We start from the raw sequence: 21,081 nt of genomic DNA, 5'->3' as shown, positions 1-21,081 counted from the left end.
CAATCATTCTTGTAGAAGGTTATCACAAAATCTCTGCTTAAACAAAAATATAAAATATTTAACATTTCCAACTTCCTGAGATATCCATAAAAATCCAATTCCATACCTAAATAATAGGGCTGCGCAATATAACCGGTTTACCGGTATTTACCGGTTCAGACATGAAAACGATACGTATTGCGATAGCTGATCGAAAACCGGCATTTTGACATGCAATCGGAAAACTTCGTAACACTCGGAAATCTTCGGATACTTCCGTTTTTTTAATTGTTCTTTTCCCTGTTTCATTAGTGCCAAATGTTACTTACATTTTTATTTTGTCATGATTAAAAGTTTTTATAAAAAGTTAATCAATCATAGTGAGTTTGTTGTGTTTTTGCTTTATAATCAAGCATTAACTCGATTATAAGTAGTTTTTGTTAAAAAAAATAATCCTTGCAGTATATTGCAATACATATCGCAATATATGCTTCCGCATCGCAATATATCGCAATATGAAAATTCTCTGCAATACCCACCCCTACTAAATAATATGTTCTTTATGTGTGTGACCCAATTAGAACGTTGATCATTATTAAGTGACTTAAGCAGATCATAACACTAGAAAGGTAGTATTGAGTGATCTAAATGAATAAGACTGTACCAATATTTAATAGTTTTAGTCATATATAAAGACATAAGTGGGATTCTGCCACAATCCCCTAACACCATACAATTTGTTGTCTTTCGACCAACCTGTAAATACCATTTGATCATGCATCAAACATGGCAATACCCTTTTCACCGTTACTAATTTGTTTTACAATACATCAGTTCATGTGTAAACAGTACGTTTTAAACAGTATGGAATATTTGGCAAAATCGAGTTTAGAACAGTTGACTGAAGTATGTGGCCACATTTACATGGATGGGTAATATATGTGAACATCCTTACCACCATGAGTTTCCATAGTCTTAATCAGTTGATTAATACAGATGATGAATATCTGCGGACTTAAAATACAGCCCTGACGTGTGCCAATCTGGCAAGAGAAATAGCCTGACAACCCTTTGCTCTGCCTAACACGAGCACAGTGTTTGGAATACATATTATAATCTCAAGAAATTTACCTTTATTACCAACATCACAAAGACTTTTGTGGGGTGCACACTCCAGTTTTAAAGAGTTTCAATGGTCATTTAATAAACTTGTAGGGGTGGGGGTGTGGGTGTGGGGTGGGTGGGTGGGTGGGGGTGGGGTGCGCAGATTGTTTTCTTAAGTACTGAATTTCTTTCCTCACAACTTAACAGCTACTGATTGGTCGTTTTCAAACACAGGGTTATCGTGTTCTTGAACGTGATTTGCTGGCGTCGCGTTCTGTTTTCGTGGTGAAGACTTCTGAAGAGCCTCAATGCGTCTGTTCTCGTCTGTTTGTATCGGGATGAGGTTGGCAAACCTATCATCTTCCTGAGTCAGGTTCTTGTCCCACTTGCGATTTGTCTGAAACAGTTGTACAGAATCAACAGTTATGTCAAACTTTAGAGCAAATTTTAGGGTCACTTATTTTCGCTTCATGTAACAGTAAATTGTTTCTATAACGAAAACGCTTGTAACGAACTTATGGATATAACCACTTTTTGTGCCCTGGACACTTGCTGTATATATTGGTCAAAATGCATATGAGGAACTTCGGTTGAAATGAACTTAAACTACCAACAATTCTGTACGTTACCAGGGAAAGTAACTTGTCCTGACTAATTTTCCACTTGTCCTGATTTTATGAAATAATCATGATGATGTAATCATGAAAGAATAAATCAACATGGTATTTGATGTTAATGTTTACTGGACTATTTATTGAAAAGTGATAAATAACAAAGAAAGATAACTCTACTTTATTATCATTGCGAAATTTAATAGCTACATATCGAGCAGATATGAAATTAAATCCAAGTTTATTTGCAGGTTGAAACCATAAGTGGAAATTATCTAGCAGCCCACGGACAAGTAAGATTTCATTATTTGATTGCTCGAAATGAAAACTGACTTGTCCCGGGCGTCGGGAGATGGGATTTTTTAACCCCTGAGTACGTTATAACCGAAGTGTACCGTATTTACTTTTAGAAGTAAATCCCATTTTGCCAATAAGATTGTGTTTTCTGGATATAATGACTTTTTATGAACAGTTTGCATCCTGTAGTCAAGCGTGTCCACCAGCCTGTATCAAACTAGAAACTGAACTCTGATAGAAGTTCATTAACGTTTCTTGTTTTTTAGTCTGTATGTAGTTTTACGCTAGACGTAGCGATATTCTAGCTATATGGCCAAAGTCTGTAACAATCGAGTCTTGACCAGACGATCCAGTGATCAACATTATGAGAATCGATCTATTCATTTAGGATACGATTACTAGTGTGAAACAGGTCAGCGAGTCTGGTCACCCGATCTGTTACGACAAACTTTGGTTACTGAAGACCAGTTTTAACCCGGATCTTCACGGGTTGCCTGACCTTGTGTCGTGAAGATCATAGAACCCATTGGATGTATTCATGATCCTACTTACAGCTCCTTTGTTCATCTTCAGCAGGCCGCTCAGGTCAGAGGCATCAATGTCTTTAGCCTTCTGCTTCCCTATAAAACCATCTCGTTAACATGGTGATATACACATGGGGGGACAGACAATACACACAGAGAAAATTTGTGAAAACTAATATATATTATGGAATACTGTAAGGGACATTCTCGCGATCTCGCATTCTCGCACTTTTGGCATCTTTAGCTTGTTTCCAAAGGTCGAGATCGCGAGAATGCGAGATCGCGAGAATGTCCCTTACAGTATTCCATAATATATAGATGATGCTGAACAAAAAGCAAAAAGCATAAATCAGATGGAAGTTTACTACAAAAGAATTTGTTCGCTGTGTATGTAGGACAAAAATGTTGCAAAAACATGAAAGGTTGAACTCATTATTTTAAATGACTAGACTAACTACTAGTCTCTGAAATGAACATATTCTACAGAAAAAAAATGTTTATAGTAAAAAATTATAATCTAATGAAAAGGAGCCCAGAGACTTTCTTCATTTTCAGAAGCTCTGGAAATCTAGACTTGCCACATTTTCTAGACTGGCGCTTTCTTGGATATATATGCTTAAGGGTTTGTATGACAGACTATTAAATGACCTGATCATGAGGCACTTATTCAGGCTGGGGTCCCTACGTGGTACAATCCATAGCGGCTTGTAACGCTAAAAACTGCCATCAAGGTAAGTGGATGTAACATATATTATATTTTGGATTACACCTAATCGTCAGCACACAAAGTCAGGCGCCTAGACCGCTCAGCCACCGCGGCTTCCACATTTCCACATTTCCCGGTGGAAGCGGTGGCTGACTTTGCGTGCTGACGATTAGGTGCCTGACTCTGAGGGTGTGGGTTCGAATCCCGGATGGGACTCAACCCTACAAAAGTACTAGAATCTGTACAAAGAAAGTGTAATCCCAAATATAACATATGTTAAAATTGACCACTTTCTAAATGGCATTGTGTATTTCAAGGTATATACTGTCACTGACGGGGTCTTAGTACTAAGATAAATGGCATTGTGTATTTCAAGGTATATACTGTCACTGGCGGGGTCTTAGTACTAAGATAAATGGCATTGTGTATATCAAGGTATATACTGTCACTGACGGGGTCTTAGTACTTAGAAAAACGGCATTGTGTATTTCAAGCTATATACTGTCACTGACGGGGTCTTAGCACTAAGATAAATGGCATTGTGTATTTCAAGGTATGTACTGTCACTGACGGGGTCTTAGTACTAAGATAAATGGCATTGTGTATTTCAAGGTATATACTGTCACTGACGGGGTCTTAGTACTTAGAAAAACGGCATTGTGTATTTCAAGGTATATACTGTCACTGACGGGGTCTTAGTACTAAGATAAATCGCATTGTGTATTTCAAGGTATGTACTGTCACTGACGGGGTCTTAGTACTAAGAAAAATGGCATTGTGTATTTCAAGGTATATACTGTCACTGACGGGGTCTTAGTACCAAGATAAATGACATTGTGTATTTCAAGGTATATACTGTCACTGACGGGGTCTTAGTACTAAGAAAAATGGCATTGTGTATTTCCCAAGGTATATACTGTCACTGACGGGGTCTTAGTACTAAGAAAAATGGCATTGTGTATTTCAAGGTATATACTGTCACTGACGGGGTCTTAGTACTAAGATAAAATGGCATTGTGTATTTCAAGGTATATACTGTCACTGACGGGGTCTTAGTACTAAGATAAATAGCATTGTGTATTTCAAGGTATATACTGTCACTGACGGGGTCTTAGCACTAAGATAAATGACATTGTGTATTTCAAGGTATAAACTGCCACTGGCGGGGTCTAAGTACTAAGATAAATGGCATTGTGTATTTCAAGGTATATACTGTCACTGCCGGGGTCTTAGTACTAAGATAAATGGCATTGTGTATTTCAAGGTATATACTGTCACTGACGGGGTCTTAGTACTAAGATAAATGGCATTGTGTATTTCAAGGTATATACTGTCACTGACGGGGTCTTAGTATTTAGAAAAACGGCATTGTGTATTTCAAGGTATATAATGTCACTGACGGGGTCTTAGCACTAAGATAAATGACATTGTGTATTTCAAGGTATGTACTGTCACTGGCGGGGTCTTAGTACTAAGAAAAATGGCATTGTGTATTTCAAGGTATATACTGTCACTGACGGGGTCTTAGTACTAAGATAAATGACATTGTGTATTTCAAGGTATATACTGTCACTGACGGGGTCTTAGTACTAAGAAAAAATTTGGCATTGTGTATTTCTAAGGTATATATTGTGTATTTCAAAGGTATATACTGTCACTGACGGGGTCTTAGTACTAAGATAAACGGCATTGTGTATACTTCACGAGGGGTATAAATGGCATTGTGTATTTCAAAGGTATATACTGTCACTGACGCAGGGTCTTAGCACTAAGATAAATGACATTGTGTATTTCAAGGTATATACTGTCACTGCGGGGTCTTAGTACTAAGATAAATGGCATTGTGTATTTCAAGGTATATACTGTCACTGACGGGGTCTTAGTACTAAGATAAATGACATTGTGTATTTCAAGGTATATACTGTCACTGGCGGGGTCTTAGTACTAAGATAAATGGCAGTGAAAGGATAAATCCTTTTATATAGTACTAAGACCCGTCAGTGACAGTATATACCTTGATGGCAGTTTTTAGCGTTACAAGCCTCTGCTGTACAGTCAGCACATACACACTCCCTCCATAAAGTATATATCACTCTGTATAATGCACATTTAAAAGAAAAACTCTTTCACATCATTCTTATCATGTCGATAATATGGTAACTTCCAATAAACAGGTAACAAATAAAATCTAAATATTAAAAATCAAGTTTGCTCCGAAAGGATTTTTAAATCTCCTATTTGTAAAACAATATGGTGCGTATTGCCTGCCACGTGATCTGTACATCTTGTCCGGAGAAATACAGATATCTTCTGTGTCTTACCTGCAACACCAGGAGCAATATTGGTGCCATTGTCTTCCTGGCCAAGGTATAAGCTGGTCTCAATCTGGGGACTTAAAGACGAAACAATATGTTTTATTACAGATGCACTCCAAACACTGGACTCAAACCGGCTGTTATTGTCCATGAAGGCACTCTTATCTAATACCAGCTAACTGTTAGATCCGTGCTCTTAATGAAACTTACATTTACACTTTAAAAGGATTTTTTTCTTGTTCTACCTGAAGAGTGCTACGTTTATTTATTATTATGCGTAACTGTGCTTGTTCTGATATCGGCTTGTGTTTGATTGTATAGTGATGTCTGTATTCCATGTTTCCATGTTACCTTTAACATGTATGAACTTCGTATGGTGTAAGACTAATTTCCTTGGGGACAATAACAGTTATCTTGTCTCGATCCCTACTGCCAAGTAGGAAGAACATCTAAGAGGAGGCTGACAATCCAGCTGACAGTCTTAATAATTTATTATATACCCATGCTCAAACATAGCATGGTCATATAGGGGTGCAATACGGATGACGTGGTCAAATTCCGTATTGCACCCCAGATTCCGTATTCAACCCCTGCCGGTTCTGCTGATTTTTTTTTATTAAGTAACAGATTGATGCAAGATAAGAGGGTATATAATAAATATAGAAACGTCATTCTAGTGCATTTGGATGTTTTGTATTGAACTCGAAGATGTCATAGGAGCAGAAGGAGCGCAGAAGAGAGGGAGCGAAGGAGTAAAATACAAAACATCCAAATGCACTAGTATGACGTTCTTTATATATATACTAAGCAGCAAAAGAAACGTCTGTTTGGATTTCCTTCGCAGAAACGGATATCTGTAAACTTATTTCATGTTTTGATTGTATATTCTTGACAACATCTCCAACTTTACCTGAGCAAAGACATTCCTTCCCAAACTAAGAATGGAACCCAGGAAATGGTCTCAAAAACGCAACCTGATCTCGGAGATGGTACGGTGTTCTCCATGTTTTTCATGCAACTCATGCTGCACGTGCTGTTCTCAAGGACCAGCCCTATAAAATGCACCCCACACCTGGTTGAAACACTCACATTACAACGTCAGCAGGATGCCCCTTCTCCACGACAACTCAGAGGAACCAGGCGCTAGGAAGACTTTGAAGCTGGCCACACTGCCGTTGCCAATCACTTCCAGGTCAACGTTCGGACCATCTACAGGCTGCAGCAACGTTTCCGGGCCACCAACACCACAAATGATCGCCCCCGTACTGGCAGACCAAGGGTGACCACAAGACGACAAGACCGCCATGTTGTGCGACAACATGTACAGAATCCTTCATGTAGGCATCCGAAACAGCACGCCAGCACGAATATAGCGAAGACGTGGCCAGCGTTACTCAGACCAATGTGTTATGGAAAGAGACTCATGGGGAGGTGCAAGCATCATGGTATGGGGTGGAATAGGCCTGAACCAGAGAGTGGGTCTTGTGGTGTTCCAGAACCTTGGTCCAGGGAGAGGAGGCAGCATCACAGCGGTGCGCTACATCGACCAAGCTCTCAGACCCCACGTCATACCACATTTCGCACGTCACCGGAACAACATTTTCCAGCATGATAACGCCCGGGCCCATACTTCCAGAGCTACACGGGACTTCCTACAGCAGAACGGTGTCAACATTATGCAGTGGCCAGCCCTTAGTCCTGATTTAAACCCAGTTGAACATCTTTGGGATGAAATTCAGAGGAGACTGAATAATGTCATACCAAGGCCGAACACAGCCGATTTATTGCGCCAGGCCTTTCTCAGAGTGTGGTTCCAGGTGCCAATGGCCTTCATCAATCGATTGGTGCACTCCATGCATAGACGCTGTGCTGCAGTTATTGCCGCTCGTGGTGGTCACACTAGATACTGAAGTCAAGAGTCTGAATGGACTGCAAACGTTCACGTAATGTCTTGAATTGTGCTGAGTTATTCATTGATGTGTCAAGATATTGTACACAAAAATGCTTTTGATCCGCTTATTATGTCCATTTCTGAAATGATTTGATTACAGTGCCTATCTAATTTTGAATTCGTACTGACGTTGATTTTGCTGCTGAGTATATATTCAAACCATTGACAGAGATGGCAAGATTCAGATATTGGCGGGTATTGCTACATAATACAGAATTAGGTTCTCACTCTTGTATATAGGCTCTGAATGGCACTAGCTTATCTTGTTGATCTTGGTTTGGCCTACGAAGTCCACCTTAACGATCACGACATTCGGTGGATAAGCGCTTTCTTCAAAATCAAAATCCTGTACAAAAACATATGGCCAGACACTTGGGCCACATGGACTACTTTACATATTGTATAGCTATGGCATGACATAAGACATTGGACGAAACACACGCACCTTTATAGCGTATCTTCCCCGGACACCGATAATTTCCTCCACGCCGGCCATCAAATGATCTATCAGCTGAAACAATAAAGTGAGTGAGTATGGTTTTACGCCGCTTTTAGCAATATTCTAGCAATATCACGACAGGGGACACCAGAAATGGGCGTCACACATTGTACCCACGTGGGGAGTCGAACCCGGGTCTTTGGCATGACGAGTCAACGCTTTAACAAGTGGGCTGCCCCACCGCCCCGAAACAATGCAATAACTGTACATACCATGTCACTTATGTAATCCTTAAACTACATCCCCTCAAATTTACGAAACACATAAACACATACGTCGGAATGAAAATATACAGTTCGGCCAGGTGGGTGATGGGTAACACGGAACAGCCTCTGTCTCACTCATTCCTCGAGTGAGTGAGTATGGTTTTACGCAGATTTTAGCACTATTCTACAATATTACTGCGAGGCACACCAGAAATACCCATGTGGGGAATCGAACCCAGGTCTTCAGCGAACGCGGACAGGTTGGGTAGCCTAGTGGTTAAAGAATACGCTGAAGACCCAGGTTCGATTCCTCACATGGGTACAATGTGCGAAGCCCATTTCTGGTGTCCCCGCCGTGATATAAAAGTGGCGTAAAACTAAACTCACTCATTCAATTCAGCGAACGCGTTAACAATTACCACAAGAGCTGGGTCTTTGAGGTGCTGGTTTACAACAAGTAGGCCACTGAATTTGAATGGGACGTGGGGTGATGTACCTGTTATGGGGGGATATATGTTTTCCATGGCCGAGGAACCCGGTGGACAAGGAGTGAGTGTGTTAAGTTTACGCCGCGCTCAGCAATATTCCAGCTGCGGTCTGTAAATAATCGAATCTGGACCGTATCAACAGCATGAACATCGATCTGGGATACGATGACATGTGTCAACCAAACCAGCAATCCTGGGTCCCGATCCACAAAGCGTTCGTAACGTTACGACCTGTCGTAACTCTATAGTTTAACAAAGGCTTACGAATGTCGTAGCGCTACGAACGTTTTGTGGCCCTGACCACCCCAATCCCGTTAGTCGCCTCTTACGACACGTATGTGTTACTGAAGATCTATTCTAACCCGGATATTCACGGTGGACAAGGAATATACCTTACCGCAAACCTAACCATATTGCAGCGTCTTATGCATGTTCGGGTCCGTAGCGATAAGAACACCATATAGTTAGGGTTTTACCCTCTTTGTTTAGTTTTCACATTTATCTAAAACAGGAGCCGTCAGAAAACTAACATAGAGTTATTCCTTCAAGATATATTTTATCCTGGAAATACCATACACATCCGGGTAAGTTGTTTTCACACCGTCAGTTCCACACACCTATATTTTAGGGCAGTCGGTATGGTGCAAATATAACACTTGATTGTAGTTTTACGCCGCACTCAGCAATATTCCAGCTATAAGGCGGTGGTCTGTAAATAATCTAGTTTGGTCAAGATAATCCAGTGATCAACATGATGTCCAACGATCTACGCAATTGCGATACGAACGTGTCAACCAAGTCATTGATCCTGACCACCTGATCCCCTTAGTCGCCTCTTACGACAAGCATGGGTTACTGAAGATGAATTCTAATCCGAATCTTCACGGGTGTATGTTGGAAGTAATCGAACGTGTCTCAGCCACCCACAATCCTACATCCGTCGCAATTTAGGTAATGCAAAAGGTGAGTGAGTGAGTTTAGTTTTACGCCGCTTTTAGCAATATTCCAGCAATATCACGGCGGGATAGACCAGAAATGGGCTTCACACATTGTACCCATGTTGGGAATAGAAGCCGGGTCTTCAGCGGGTGTATGTTGAAAGTAATGGTACGTGTCTCAGCCACCCAAAATCCGACATTCATGTGTAAAGCGAGATAAGTACAAGTTCCTGACTCACGTTTTCATTTAGATCCTGAAACATGCTGAGCTGCTTCTTCTGAGCCAACCGGACACGGAATAGCCTCACTAGGGGCTTGATGGTGATACCCTTGGAAATAAAACATGAGATATGAAAGACTGAGTGGGTGAGAAGAGTTTTACGCCGCTTTTAGCAACATTCCAACAATATCACATCGGGGAACACAAAAAATGGTGGATATGTAAGATGTCCAAACACCCTCTTAACTGAATAGGCCAATAATCCCGGTAATCGTAATCCTTGCATATAAAACAATGTCTTGAGCAGGAAATCTAGTTTAATCGCAATTGTCTGTTTTTCTGGTATGAAGTTTCTTTTTACCTGTTTGTTCACCTGAATCGCTGAAGGACACGCAAATCGGACTTCGCAAATCACGCATTATAAAAACATTAAATTTGGGTAAGGGGGTAACTGACAAGATTCAAATGTATCCGCGCAAAGTGTGAGAAAAGTGTCGGATAAGAGAGGGTCAGCCGTACTATTTTTCCACTCTCTTACACTGCTTTACACAAAAATCAAATGTAAATTTAAGAAATTCACTATATAGAGTCTATTTTTTCATTATAGAGGCAGAATGTTAATCGTTGTCTAGAACATATGTAACACTTCCTGGGTCCTAAAGAAGTGCGACATGAAGTTAAATTACTGAAACAATATAATATGTAAGGGAAATTGCAACGATAACGATGTAAAAGAATTGCTAACCAATAATATTCGCGTACCAAATACGCTGATGAGTGCCGAATACCATTTTGAAAATGACCTCAGTACGTTTATTGTTCCTTCCTTAGAATACGACTCAAAGCGATCTCACCAGCTGAGTTATATTTTTTATATCGCCGCAAGTTGCAGTAATGCAACTGCATGGCAGCGGTCTGTAAATAATCGAGTCTGGACCAGACAATTCGGTGACTGACACGATCATCGTTCTACCCAACTATTGTACGATGACCAGACAATCCAGTGATCAACAGCATGAGCATCGCTCTACGCAATTGGGATACAGTGACAAGATTGTGTCAACCAAGCCTGACCCCCCAATCTCATTATTTGCCTCTTACGACAAGCATGAGTTGCTGAAGATCAATTCTAACCCGTATCTTCACGGGTTGAAATACATATTGAGAATGGACTGACTGACTGACTGAGTTTAGTTTTACGCCGCTTTTAGCAATATTCCAGCAACATCACGGCGGGGGACACCAGAAATGGGCTTCACACATTGTGCCCATGTGGGGACTCGAACCCGGGTCTTCGGCGTGACGAGCCAACGCTTTAACCACTAGGCTACCCCACCGCCCCTTGAGAATGGAGCGGGAATGAGCAAACACCAATAAACGTTAAACAGGACCGTTGTTGGAGTGAGTGAGTGAGTTGGGTTTGACGCCGCTTTTAGCAAATGTTCAGCAATATTATGGCGGGGGGACACCAGATATATTGAACCAATGTGGGGAATCGAACCTGGGTCTTCAGCGTGACGATCGAATACCTTAACCACTAGACTACCACACCGCCCCACCGTTGTTGGAAGTAACTTTACCACAAGACAAGTGAGACAAGTCTAACGTCAATACCTGCACGAACACTGTGAAGAAGATGACGACGAGGGTGGCAGTTACAAACATGTCCTTCATCCCCGGGGGTAGGGCGTTCTCATCCAGCAGGGCGACGAGGGAGAAGCACACGGCTCCCCGCAGACCCCCGTAAGCCTGGACAACAGTTGTAGTTCATGAAAGCATGGTATCTGCCACAAAGACCTGGTTCACAGCTGTGTTAGTTATGATGCTTGCTACACTGTGAACGTTATAGCATGGTATCTGCCACAAAGACCTGGTTCACATGTTGTATGATGCTTCCTACACTGTGACGTTATAAAGCATGGTATCTGCCACAAAGGTGGAATTTAGTTATGATGCTTTACGAACGTTATAAAGCATGGTAACAAAGACCTGGTTCACCGCTGTGTTAGTTATGATGCTTGCTACACTGTGAACGTTATAAATCTAGATGTTGTACAGCTCTGACTGCGAGTGGGTGAATTTAGTTTTACGCCGCTTTTAGCAATATTCCAGCAGTATCACGGCGGGGGACACCAGAAATGGTCTTCACAGTTTGTACCCGTGTGGGGAATAGAACCCGGGTTTTCGGCGTGACGAGCGAACGCTTTAACCACAAGGCTACCCCACCGTCCCGACTCCGACTGTGAATTATTATACGATTTAATGACTCCGTAAATGTCGGCAATATTGTTTCTTTGGATTACACATTATTTAACGCCGCACACAATAATGTTTCAACTACATGACGGCAGTCTAAAACAGACATGAGTCTGGACCAGACAAGCCAGTGATTGACAAGTGATTGAGCATTGGCCTTTCAATCGTAGCGCTAAGGTGATCGTAACTCCCATACTTTAACATAGACCTACGACAGTCGTAGCGCTAAGGTGATCGTAACTCCCATACTTTAACATAGACCTACGACAGTCGTAGCGCTAAGGTGATCGTAACTCCCATACTTTAACATAGACTTACGACAGTCGTAGCGCTAAGGTGATCGTAACTCCCATACTTTAACATAGACTTACGACAGTCGTAGTGCTAAGGTGATCGTAACTCCCATACTTTAACATAGACTTACGACAGTCGTAGCGCTAAGGTGATCGTAACTCCCATACTTTAACATAGATTTACGACAGTCTTAGCGCTAAGGTGATCGTAACTCCCATACTTTAACATAGACAAATACGTTAACGACTGTCGTAGCGCTAAGGTGATCGTAGCTACGAAGCTCTCTGAGTTAAGATAGTCGTAAATTAATGTTAATGCATGTACGTTAACGACTGTCGTAGCGCTACGATCGCTTTGAGGAACGGGGCCCAGGTCAGCAAACCTGACCACACGATCACGTAAATCGCTTCTTACGACCAGAATGGTATGCAGATCCTGGCATCACTAAGGGACATAATCCTGCAAATAAATTTGCGGCTCCTCAGTCACCAGGGCAACCAGTGCTGTTGAAACCCAGTGGAATGCTGGAGCTTAATCTAGTGGGAAGCTCAATCATTATGTGTCACTGATTGTCACTCACTCGTGTGGGTTCTGTAGGTCTTCGTACAATCATGAACTCTGGAATCTGTAGCTTCTACGTACTCTCATGAATTCTGGGATCTGTAGCTTCTACGTACAATCATGAACTCAAACATATGTAGCTTCTACGTACAATCATGAACTCTGGGATCTGTAGCTTCTACGTACACTCATGAACTCTGGCATATGTAGCTTCTACGTACAATCATGAACTCTGGGATCTGTAGCTTCTAAGTACAATCATGAACTCTGGGATCTGTAGCTTCTACGTACAATCATGAACTCTGGTATCTGAAGCTTCTACTTACAATCATGAACTCTGGTATCTGTAGCTTCTACTTACAATCATGAACTCTGGGATCTGTAGTTTCTACTTACAATTATGAACTGTTCATCATAAGAGATCTCCCTGGTTCTGTCGCTGTCCAGTTTGTTGATCAGGAAGGACAAGAAGAACGTGACTGAAGAATACACAAAGACGACTGACTTACACAGTGTTTCTTTCTTTTCGCACATCCATTTGATTTGCATGTGTGTATGTGTGTGTGTGTGTGTGTGTTTGTTTTTGCAACAAACTATCCACCCCCAGCTATATTCAATGGGTAAAATTTCGAATGGAACAGTTTTGAATTTTATATATTCCAGTGTGTATGAGTGATTTAGTGGACACATTTCTTTAGGGATACAAGAATGCAACATCTAGTCAGTATCGGTCTTACATAAAGATATGAATGATTTGATTTCATGAAAATACAAATGTAACAATTATAACTAAAGGAACAGATATACTTTGAACTGCTGCCAATACACTATTCATTTGGTCACGTTTCTGAACAAACTGTTCATTTAAGAAAACTCCAGAATACACAAGGAAGCTGCCTTTGCCTTTAGACACACGCACCTAATCGTGGATAATGGTAAGATTGGACAGATATCAGTAGTGTTAATTATCAAATATTTCCACCAATGCAAAGATGGATCGGGAGAATCAGCTTCTCGCCTGGCTGTCACTTAAGGAACATGTCAGTGGCTTGCCACACATAATACCGGTAGAGAGGATTGGCATTACTGTAATCCCACTAACGGGTTTTGACGTTGGGTAGCTGTCGGTTTCTACTCACTGATGAACCTATACACGAAGCAGAAGAAGACGGTCCACAGGACGAAGCCAGTGTGCCACATGCGCTCGTTATTCCGGAACATCACCAATCCCAGGAAGAGGAAGATGATGATTTCGTTGGTGGTGCTGATGAAGAAAAAGACGCTCTGAGATACAAGAGTGAGTGAGTGAGTGAGTGAGTGAGTTGGGCTTGACACGGATTTGAACAGTATTCCGCTTTTGAAAAGCCGGGTCAGTTCAACCTTGGAGGAAGCCTGAAGTGATGCTGAACTCAGATGTTTATTTTACTTAAACCCAAGCATGATTCTGGTGCAGACAAACCTGGAAACATAATCGGGGTGAGTGGGGATTCGAACCCACAATCACAGATTTCAGCTGGACTATGTTACTTGCTGCCGTTAACTCGCATGGCATGAAGCTAACTTCGTTGATATTATTACTCACGGAACTGTTGAAATCCTTTATTCTTCTCCAAGTCTGTTTAAAAAAATCTTTTGCGGTTTGTATCATGTAAGACGGCCATGAAGGATGTATGTTGCATACAAATATTAATGTTTGTATGCATATTCACTAGTTAAACATGACGTTGTCCATGAAACATATTTAAAAGTATTATCCTCTATGCAACTCCGCAGATCTCTTACAAAATTTAGATGTGGCATCAGTAAACTGAATGCACAAACCTATAGAAGATCCAAAGATGATGATATCAGTTCTGCCATGTGCGCTCATTGCGTCAATATTGTCCAGGACGAGTACCATGTTCTATTACAATGTCCTGTTTTTTCTGATTTACGCATCAGGTATATACCACAATATTATTGTGTAAATCCCAACATACAGAAGTTTGTAAATTTACTTAATACCCAAAATGCAAATGTTATTTTACGCCTAGCCATATTTGTAAACAAAATCCATAACGTTTTATGATACTTATAAATGCCAGTGTACTTCTCATGCCAGCGCTCCAAAGAACATGATGTAAAAATGTCACTGTACTTTTGGCCTATGAATTATTAAACGCTGCCTATCGAATCCACCAAGAACTTTCAGGAGAATATGTAGACTCCCCAACACTGCAGCCTTCTGCATTACCCAGAAGATGTAGAAGGGCTGTGCACTCTTCTGATAAAACTCTACGAAATAAACCTGTCTCTCTGTCTGTCTGTCTGATATATGTTGCAAGTCAAAGGTAAGTGAAAAATAAATGAAAGCCTCGTGACGTATATTTGTCAAAAAGTACAACCGGTTATGTTTACGGACACGCACAGGCGTTTTCTTTTGTTTGACGTTTTACTTGGCCTATTCCAATAGTGGCTGCATGCACTTTCAGTTTACGCCTGTTTTTAACATATATCCGGTTATGCACAAGCGTTAGTTTACACAGGATTTATTATGCAACTTATCGCCATGGTGAATGGTGTCGCCGGTACAAATGATTACCCCAGATCTTAACTATTCCCAGGGGTAACGAGCGGTGAGGTAGCCTTGTGGTTAAAGCGTTCGCTCGTCACGCCGAAGACCCAGGTTTGATTTTCACATGGGTACAATGTGTTTGGCCCATTTCTGGTGTCCCCTGCTGTGATATTGCTGGAATACTGCTAAAAGCGGCGTAAAACACATTTCACTCTCAGGTGTAACACTAACACCTTAACACTATCTCAGGTTTCTGGCGAGCCCAAGGGACGCAAATCTATACGGCGACATGCTTTTCTCTGCACTGTTTTCCAGTCAGTGAGTGAGTATGGTTTTATGCCGCGTTTACCAGCATCACGGCGGGGGACACCGGAAATGGGCTTCACACATTGCACCCATGTGACAAATAGAACCCGGGTCTGACGCTTTAACAACTAGGCTGCCGCACCGACTCCGACTGTGAATTATTATGGGATTCGCACTCAGGTCTTCGGCATGAGACAGAGCGCTCATGGTGGTCAGGACACCCTGCTAACATTCTTCTTACACCGAGTTGTTTACTGTATTTAGGATAGCCGGGAATTTATTTGTTTTATCCATTTTGTTATCTACCAGAGTCCGGATAAACGGGGTTCTGTGCGTTACAGACTTTAAAGTTCCGAACCTGATGACTTTGGTGAAATACATGATGGTCGTCCTGGACTTTTCGCTGATGTTGTGGAAGGAGTACTGGACCTGGACGAGGCCGCAGCCGATGATGCTGATGATGCCGGAGAACTCAAACAGCTCCGCCAGGAGGAAGCCGAGGTACGCCATTGTGTACACGATAAGAGGCTGGGCGACTGAAACAGCATCAAGTGAGTGAGTGAGTGAGTGAGTGAGTGTGGGTTGGTGGGTTGGGGTGTTGATGTTGGGTTGGAGGTCACGAGTCAGGTCACAATCAGTTAAGCAACATTGGACGCAGAGAGTCTATGAGCATACCTAATGTGGAGTTTGGCGCTACATAAATGGATACATTATGTTTTACCGATTAAAAATAATATGCAGCAGAGAGGGTTCGGGTGATCATGCCCTTGCCCCCTCTACACGTAGCCCAGCCAGCGAATGGGACTTCTCCCGTGAAACGCTGCCTATCGAATCCACCAAGAACTTTCAGGAGGATATGTAGACTCCCCAATACTGCAGCCTTCTGCATTACCCAGAGATGTAGAAGGGCTGTGCTAACGGTGGAGAACCCAGGCACTCTTCTGATCTGCGCCAAGTTACCAGGAGGTACCAAACCAAGGGCACCGAGAACAATGGAGTGCCTGACGACAGTGTACTTGGGAAGCAAGCAAGACATTTCAAAGGCAAGGTCCACATATTTATCACGCTTTTTCTGAATCTTGCCAATCACATTGCTGTCAAAAGGGACCGAAACTTCAAGAACATAAATGAATTACTGGATTTATAAAAAAGGACAAGATCAGGTTTGTTGGCAGGAATTCTTCTGATACTGTATATGGGCCTATTCCAAAGACGTTTAAAAGCATCATTTTCCATGACGCCCTGGAAATGAGCAGGGTCGTACCATGGGGCTCGTACAATGGATCGACCTCGGAGTCAAAGCCACAGGCATGGCGAAGACGGTAGGAGAAGTAACGAGCCATACCATCATATCGTTTAAGATATGTGCCATCTACTGACAAGGTGTGGAGAAGTCTCTGGAAATTCATTGCAAAGTCGACATTTCATGTTAATATTTTCTTTAAAAATCACATTTAGGCGATTGCGAGTGAGAAGTGACTGGTCTTTGGCAGCGAAAGCAAAGCTTTTATTTCCACATTTAAGACCAGGCGAAGGAGTCGGATGGATTACTATTCTGTTCCACACACTGCATGTATTCACGATGCAATGGTTTCTCAGAAAACGTCCCCACAAGTGATCGACTCTATGCAGACTGGGTGAAGAACTTCACCTGGTTTACTCCCATCGCTGTACCGTCCAGCAGTACGATGCCATCAACAAACTCAACCTCAAATTTCCGATTTTGTCCAACAACCTTGGCAGGATCAAAATAGCTGTGGAAATGCATCACCAGAGGATTATCCGATGAATAAATATGTGCAAAAGTCCACAATAGACTTCTACCATGAAGAGCCTCCACACTAATAAACCCCCGACCTCCGAAATCAATTGGCATGTATAGAACGATTTAGAGAGGAACGAGGGTGGTGCGCTCTGTTATCAGACATGATCCTTCTGGTCAGATGGTCAAGACTCTGGATGTCTTGTTTTGTCCAATCAACTACTCCAAAGGAACAGGAAAGGACTGGCACAGCAAAAGTATTGGTGGCTTTGACCTTGCTTCGAGCATTTAACTCAGAGCTCCAGATTTTCTTTAAGCGAGTTGTATACTCGGCCCGATGTTTGTCTTGAATCTGGGCATTCTGGAGCTCGTCTCGAACTTGAGTCACGATAGGTGTAGACCCGATCTTCTACAAGTTGCTCAATAACTCCCCCTTGTAACTTGACCGGCCCATCATTAATTATCTTGCCACGTTGCAAATGAAGAGTATTACATTTGTCGAATCCAACTGTTATGCCAATATCATTAGAAAAAAACTCGACAAGGAGAACCTGCCCTTTCAAATCTTTGGTATCTCTTTTGGTAAGGAGCTCGATGTCATCCCCATAAAAGAGATGAGTAAGCGGTTTTGGGGATCTGTGCTGTGGAGGTCCGGGTTGGTAACCCTTCTCTTTATTGAGTAGAAAGCTCAAAGGGTTTATAGACAAACAAAAAAGCAAAGGACTAAAAGCAATACCTTATAAAACTGTCAATCTCTTTATTAGAGAACAAGTAATACCATGACGTGTCAACATATTTCTGAGAAAATCGCAAAGGGACAGCGGGTGATGGTGTTAAACAGCCCAGACCTGGCGCTGAGAAGGTAAGGATCATAACTGCAACTCGAACCAGGAAGCCTGGCAAGAATACGAGACGGTGTGAACGATCTCTTCTCGTCTCAGCCTATCAGTCTTAGCACATTCTGCAATCGAAAACTCCCAATCTGCTTCAGTCGTAAAGAAAGGAGAATGGCAGATGGTTATAAAAGTTTAAAATAAGGCAAACGGAACCAATAATATTTTCAAATGGGATTCTGGGAAAAATATGTGTTTAAGAAAGCAATTGGTAGTACCCAAAATACTTTTCAGAAGCCATTACTGTTTGTTGATTGATGTTGAGCAATATTCCAACTATATGGTGGCTGTCTGTACATAATCGATCCTGGACCAAACGATCCAGTGATTAACATCATGAACATCGATGTACGCAATTGGGATCCCGTAAGATGACTCTTACGACAAGCATGGGCTGCTGAAGATGAATTCTAACGCGGATCTTTACGGGTACACATCACCAATAGAACACCGCCATAGCCTGTTCCACTATACGATCGCTGCTGCTGAGAAGATCGCAAGTGCCGTGCTCTAACACCTACTTGTGTACATTGATTTGTGAAAAGTTGCATTGGTCATTACTCGTGGGGTTGCTACTTACTTTTCACCTTCCTGGTGCATTTCGTCAAGAGTGCTGTCACGATCCCTGCGAGAACACCGAGCGCTAGGCCACCGAAACACACCACAAAGAACTTCAGGATACCGAGTCCAATCTGTGGGGAGAACGTAAGTGTCAGATTATGTCATGTATGTGTCCATTAAACAGTTATTCATACTTACATTCAGAACAGATTGTGATGACAAGAAGTGTATCTGTGTATATGTAGTAAATTAACATAATACATGACATCACTGGTGAACAGACCATGTCCTGATTCAGCTGTAACCTGTTCACCGTCCACACCTTGACCTGATGAAGTGAGTTTGTTGTATGTGTGCATAACCTGATTCAGCTGTAGTCTTACCTGTTTACCGTCCACACCTTGACCTGATAAAGTGAGTTTGTTGTATGTCTGCATGAACCTGATTCAGCTGATAAAGTGAGCTGTAGTCGTCCACACCTGTTTACCGTCCACACCTTGACCTGATGAAGTGAGTTTGTTGTATGTCTGCATAGACCTGATTCAGCTGTAGTCTTACCTGTTTACCGTCCACACCTTGACCTGATAAAGTGAGGTCGTTGTATGTCTGCACGACCTGATTCAGCTGTAGTCTTACCTGTTCACCGTCCACACCTTGACCTGATAAAGTGAGTTTGTTGTATGTCTGCATGACCTGATTCAGCTGTAGTCTTACCTGTTTACCGTCCACACCTTGACCTGATAAAGTGAGTTTGTTGTATGTCTGCATGACCTGATTCAGTTCGTTGTATGTCTGTAGTCTTACCTGTTTACCGTCCACACCTTGACCTGATAAAGTGAGTTCGTTGTATGTCTGCATGACCTGATTCAGCTGTAGTCTTACCTGTTACCGTCCACACCTTGACCTGATGAAGAGTTTGTTGTATGTCTGCACACCTGACCTGAGTCTTACCTGTTTACCGTCCACACCTTGACCACAGTTTCACGTCTGCATGATGATACAGGACCAAAGACGTCTACAGACATTACTTTATACTGAACTATTCCATTATATATTAACATCAGTGAAAGGATCCTGTGAATTTAGATACAACTTTGAAAATATCAAAATGAAAGTGAAAAGAACCTCTTTAAGCGAATAATGTACAACACGAGAGAGGTATTGACCACGTGATTCCGGTGGTCACTTTCTGAAGTTGTATATTTAGCATTTATGTTCACTCACTCGTGAGTATATCAAATCTGCCTACAGACAATAGATAAAACAAGGGGTAGAACAGAACCTTGACGTGGACTTACCGTTGAGCAGAGATTCTCCGAAAACCATGAAGTACAAAACATTGTTGACGCCTATTTCCTGGAACACAGCTAGAACCTGAAACACAAGCAGTTTCATGTCTGTTTCAACAATTTAACTGAAGTTATGAAGTGAGTGAGTTTGGTTTTAACCTACTGTTAGCAATATTGCAGCATTATCACGGCGGAAAATAGGAAATAGGCCTTACACATTGCACCCGTGTGGAGAATGGAACCGTAGTCTTCGGCGATACGGGCGAACGCTTTAACCACTAGGCTATCATATTGTACTTCCATTTTGTTACGTTCACTTCTTAATTTTAGTCGGGTTGAAAGAATTAGTTCGATTATGTGAGTACATTAACGAACATATTTTTGTGGAACAATCATCAGTCAAAACCAAACTTCGTAATAGAGAACAACGTTTGTTTGGACATAATATCAAATAGAACTCTAGCGTTTTCAATATGGCTGCCGCAGATGCCATGTTGTGTTGAGATCAGTATTGGTAATCATTGACATCGTGAGAAGGTGACATAAATCACGTAATGACAACTTCCACCTACCGCCACAGGGTCGACAGCGACGATGAGTGCGGCAAAGATGAGGATCTGCGTGAGTGTTATCGGGAAGGGGAAAACCCCCATCGCCCCGCTCATGGCTAGACCCCACAGAGTGAGACCTGCAAGCATAAGCGGAGTTTAGGAATCAGAGTGAATGAGTATTGTTTTATGCCGCTTTGGTAAATTTCCAGCAACATC

The 21,081-nt window shown here is 41.9% G+C and overlaps 2 protein-coding genes across 2 annotated transcripts in view; both read right to left on the bottom strand.

Annotated features, from left to right (window-relative positions):
* Positions 1-450: 450 nt before the first annotated feature.
* Positions 451-5,702, bottom strand: LOC124253210. Its single transcript, XM_046686939.1, has 4 exons — positions 5,543-5,702; positions 2,544-2,611; positions 1,241-1,480; positions 451-1,068 (listed from the first exon to the last, which is right to left on the bottom strand). The coding sequence occupies exons 1-3, from the start codon at positions 5,685-5,687 to the stop codon at positions 1,277-1,279; spliced, it is 417 nt and encodes a 138-aa protein (XP_046542895.1). The 5' UTR covers positions 5,688-5,702; the 3' UTR covers positions 451-1,068; positions 1,241-1,276.
* A 2,038-nt stretch (positions 5,703-7,740) lies between these two features.
* The window catches only part of LOC124253203 (Na(+)/H(+) exchanger protein 7-like), a 41,649-nt gene continuing 28,308 nt past the window's right edge, over positions 7,741-21,081 (bottom strand). Inside the window, exons 8-18 of the mRNA XM_046686930.1 lie at positions 20,887-21,002; positions 20,314-20,399; positions 19,830-19,902; positions 19,045-19,156; positions 16,168-16,345; positions 14,089-14,213; positions 13,346-13,428; positions 11,453-11,587; positions 9,858-9,947; positions 7,933-7,998; positions 7,741-7,833 (exon numbers count right to left, since the gene is read on the bottom strand). Coding sequence (XP_046542886.1) covers positions 7,741-7,833; positions 7,933-7,998; positions 9,858-9,947; positions 11,453-11,587; positions 13,346-13,428; positions 14,089-14,213; positions 16,168-16,345; positions 19,045-19,156; positions 19,830-19,902; positions 20,314-20,399; positions 20,887-21,002 — 1,157 coding nt within the window. The remainder of the gene's footprint in view (positions 7,834-7,932; positions 7,999-9,857; positions 9,948-11,452; positions 11,588-13,345; positions 13,429-14,088; positions 14,214-16,167; positions 16,346-19,044; positions 19,157-19,829; positions 19,903-20,313; positions 20,400-20,886; positions 21,003-21,081) is intronic.

Source organism: Haliotis rubra, unplaced genomic scaffold (genome assembly GCF_003918875.1).
Source record: "Haliotis rubra isolate DU_JTF1 unplaced genomic scaffold, ASM391887v1 Scf535, whole genome shotgun sequence".
Taxonomy (NCBI): domain Eukaryota; kingdom Metazoa; phylum Mollusca; class Gastropoda; order Lepetellida; family Haliotidae; genus Haliotis; species Haliotis rubra.
This window is presented reverse-complemented; position numbering and strand designations above follow the sequence as displayed.

What these genes read in the sequence shown, in the direction of transcription:
- LOC124253210 (XM_046686939.1), bottom strand. Translation starts at nt 5,687, where the DNA reads ATGGACAATAACAGCCGGTTTGAGTCCAGTGTTTGGAGTGCATCTGTA. An exon ending in TATTGCTCCTGGTGTTGCAG is followed by an intron (nt 2,612 to 5,542) that starts GTAAGACACAGA and finishes ATGGTTTTATAG; the next exon opens with GGAAGCAGAAGGCTAAAGAC. An exon ending in TGAAGATGAACAAAGGAGCT is followed by an intron (nt 1,481 to 2,543) that starts GTAAGTAGGATC and finishes CAACTGTTTCAG; the next exon opens with ACAAATCGCAAGTGGGACAA.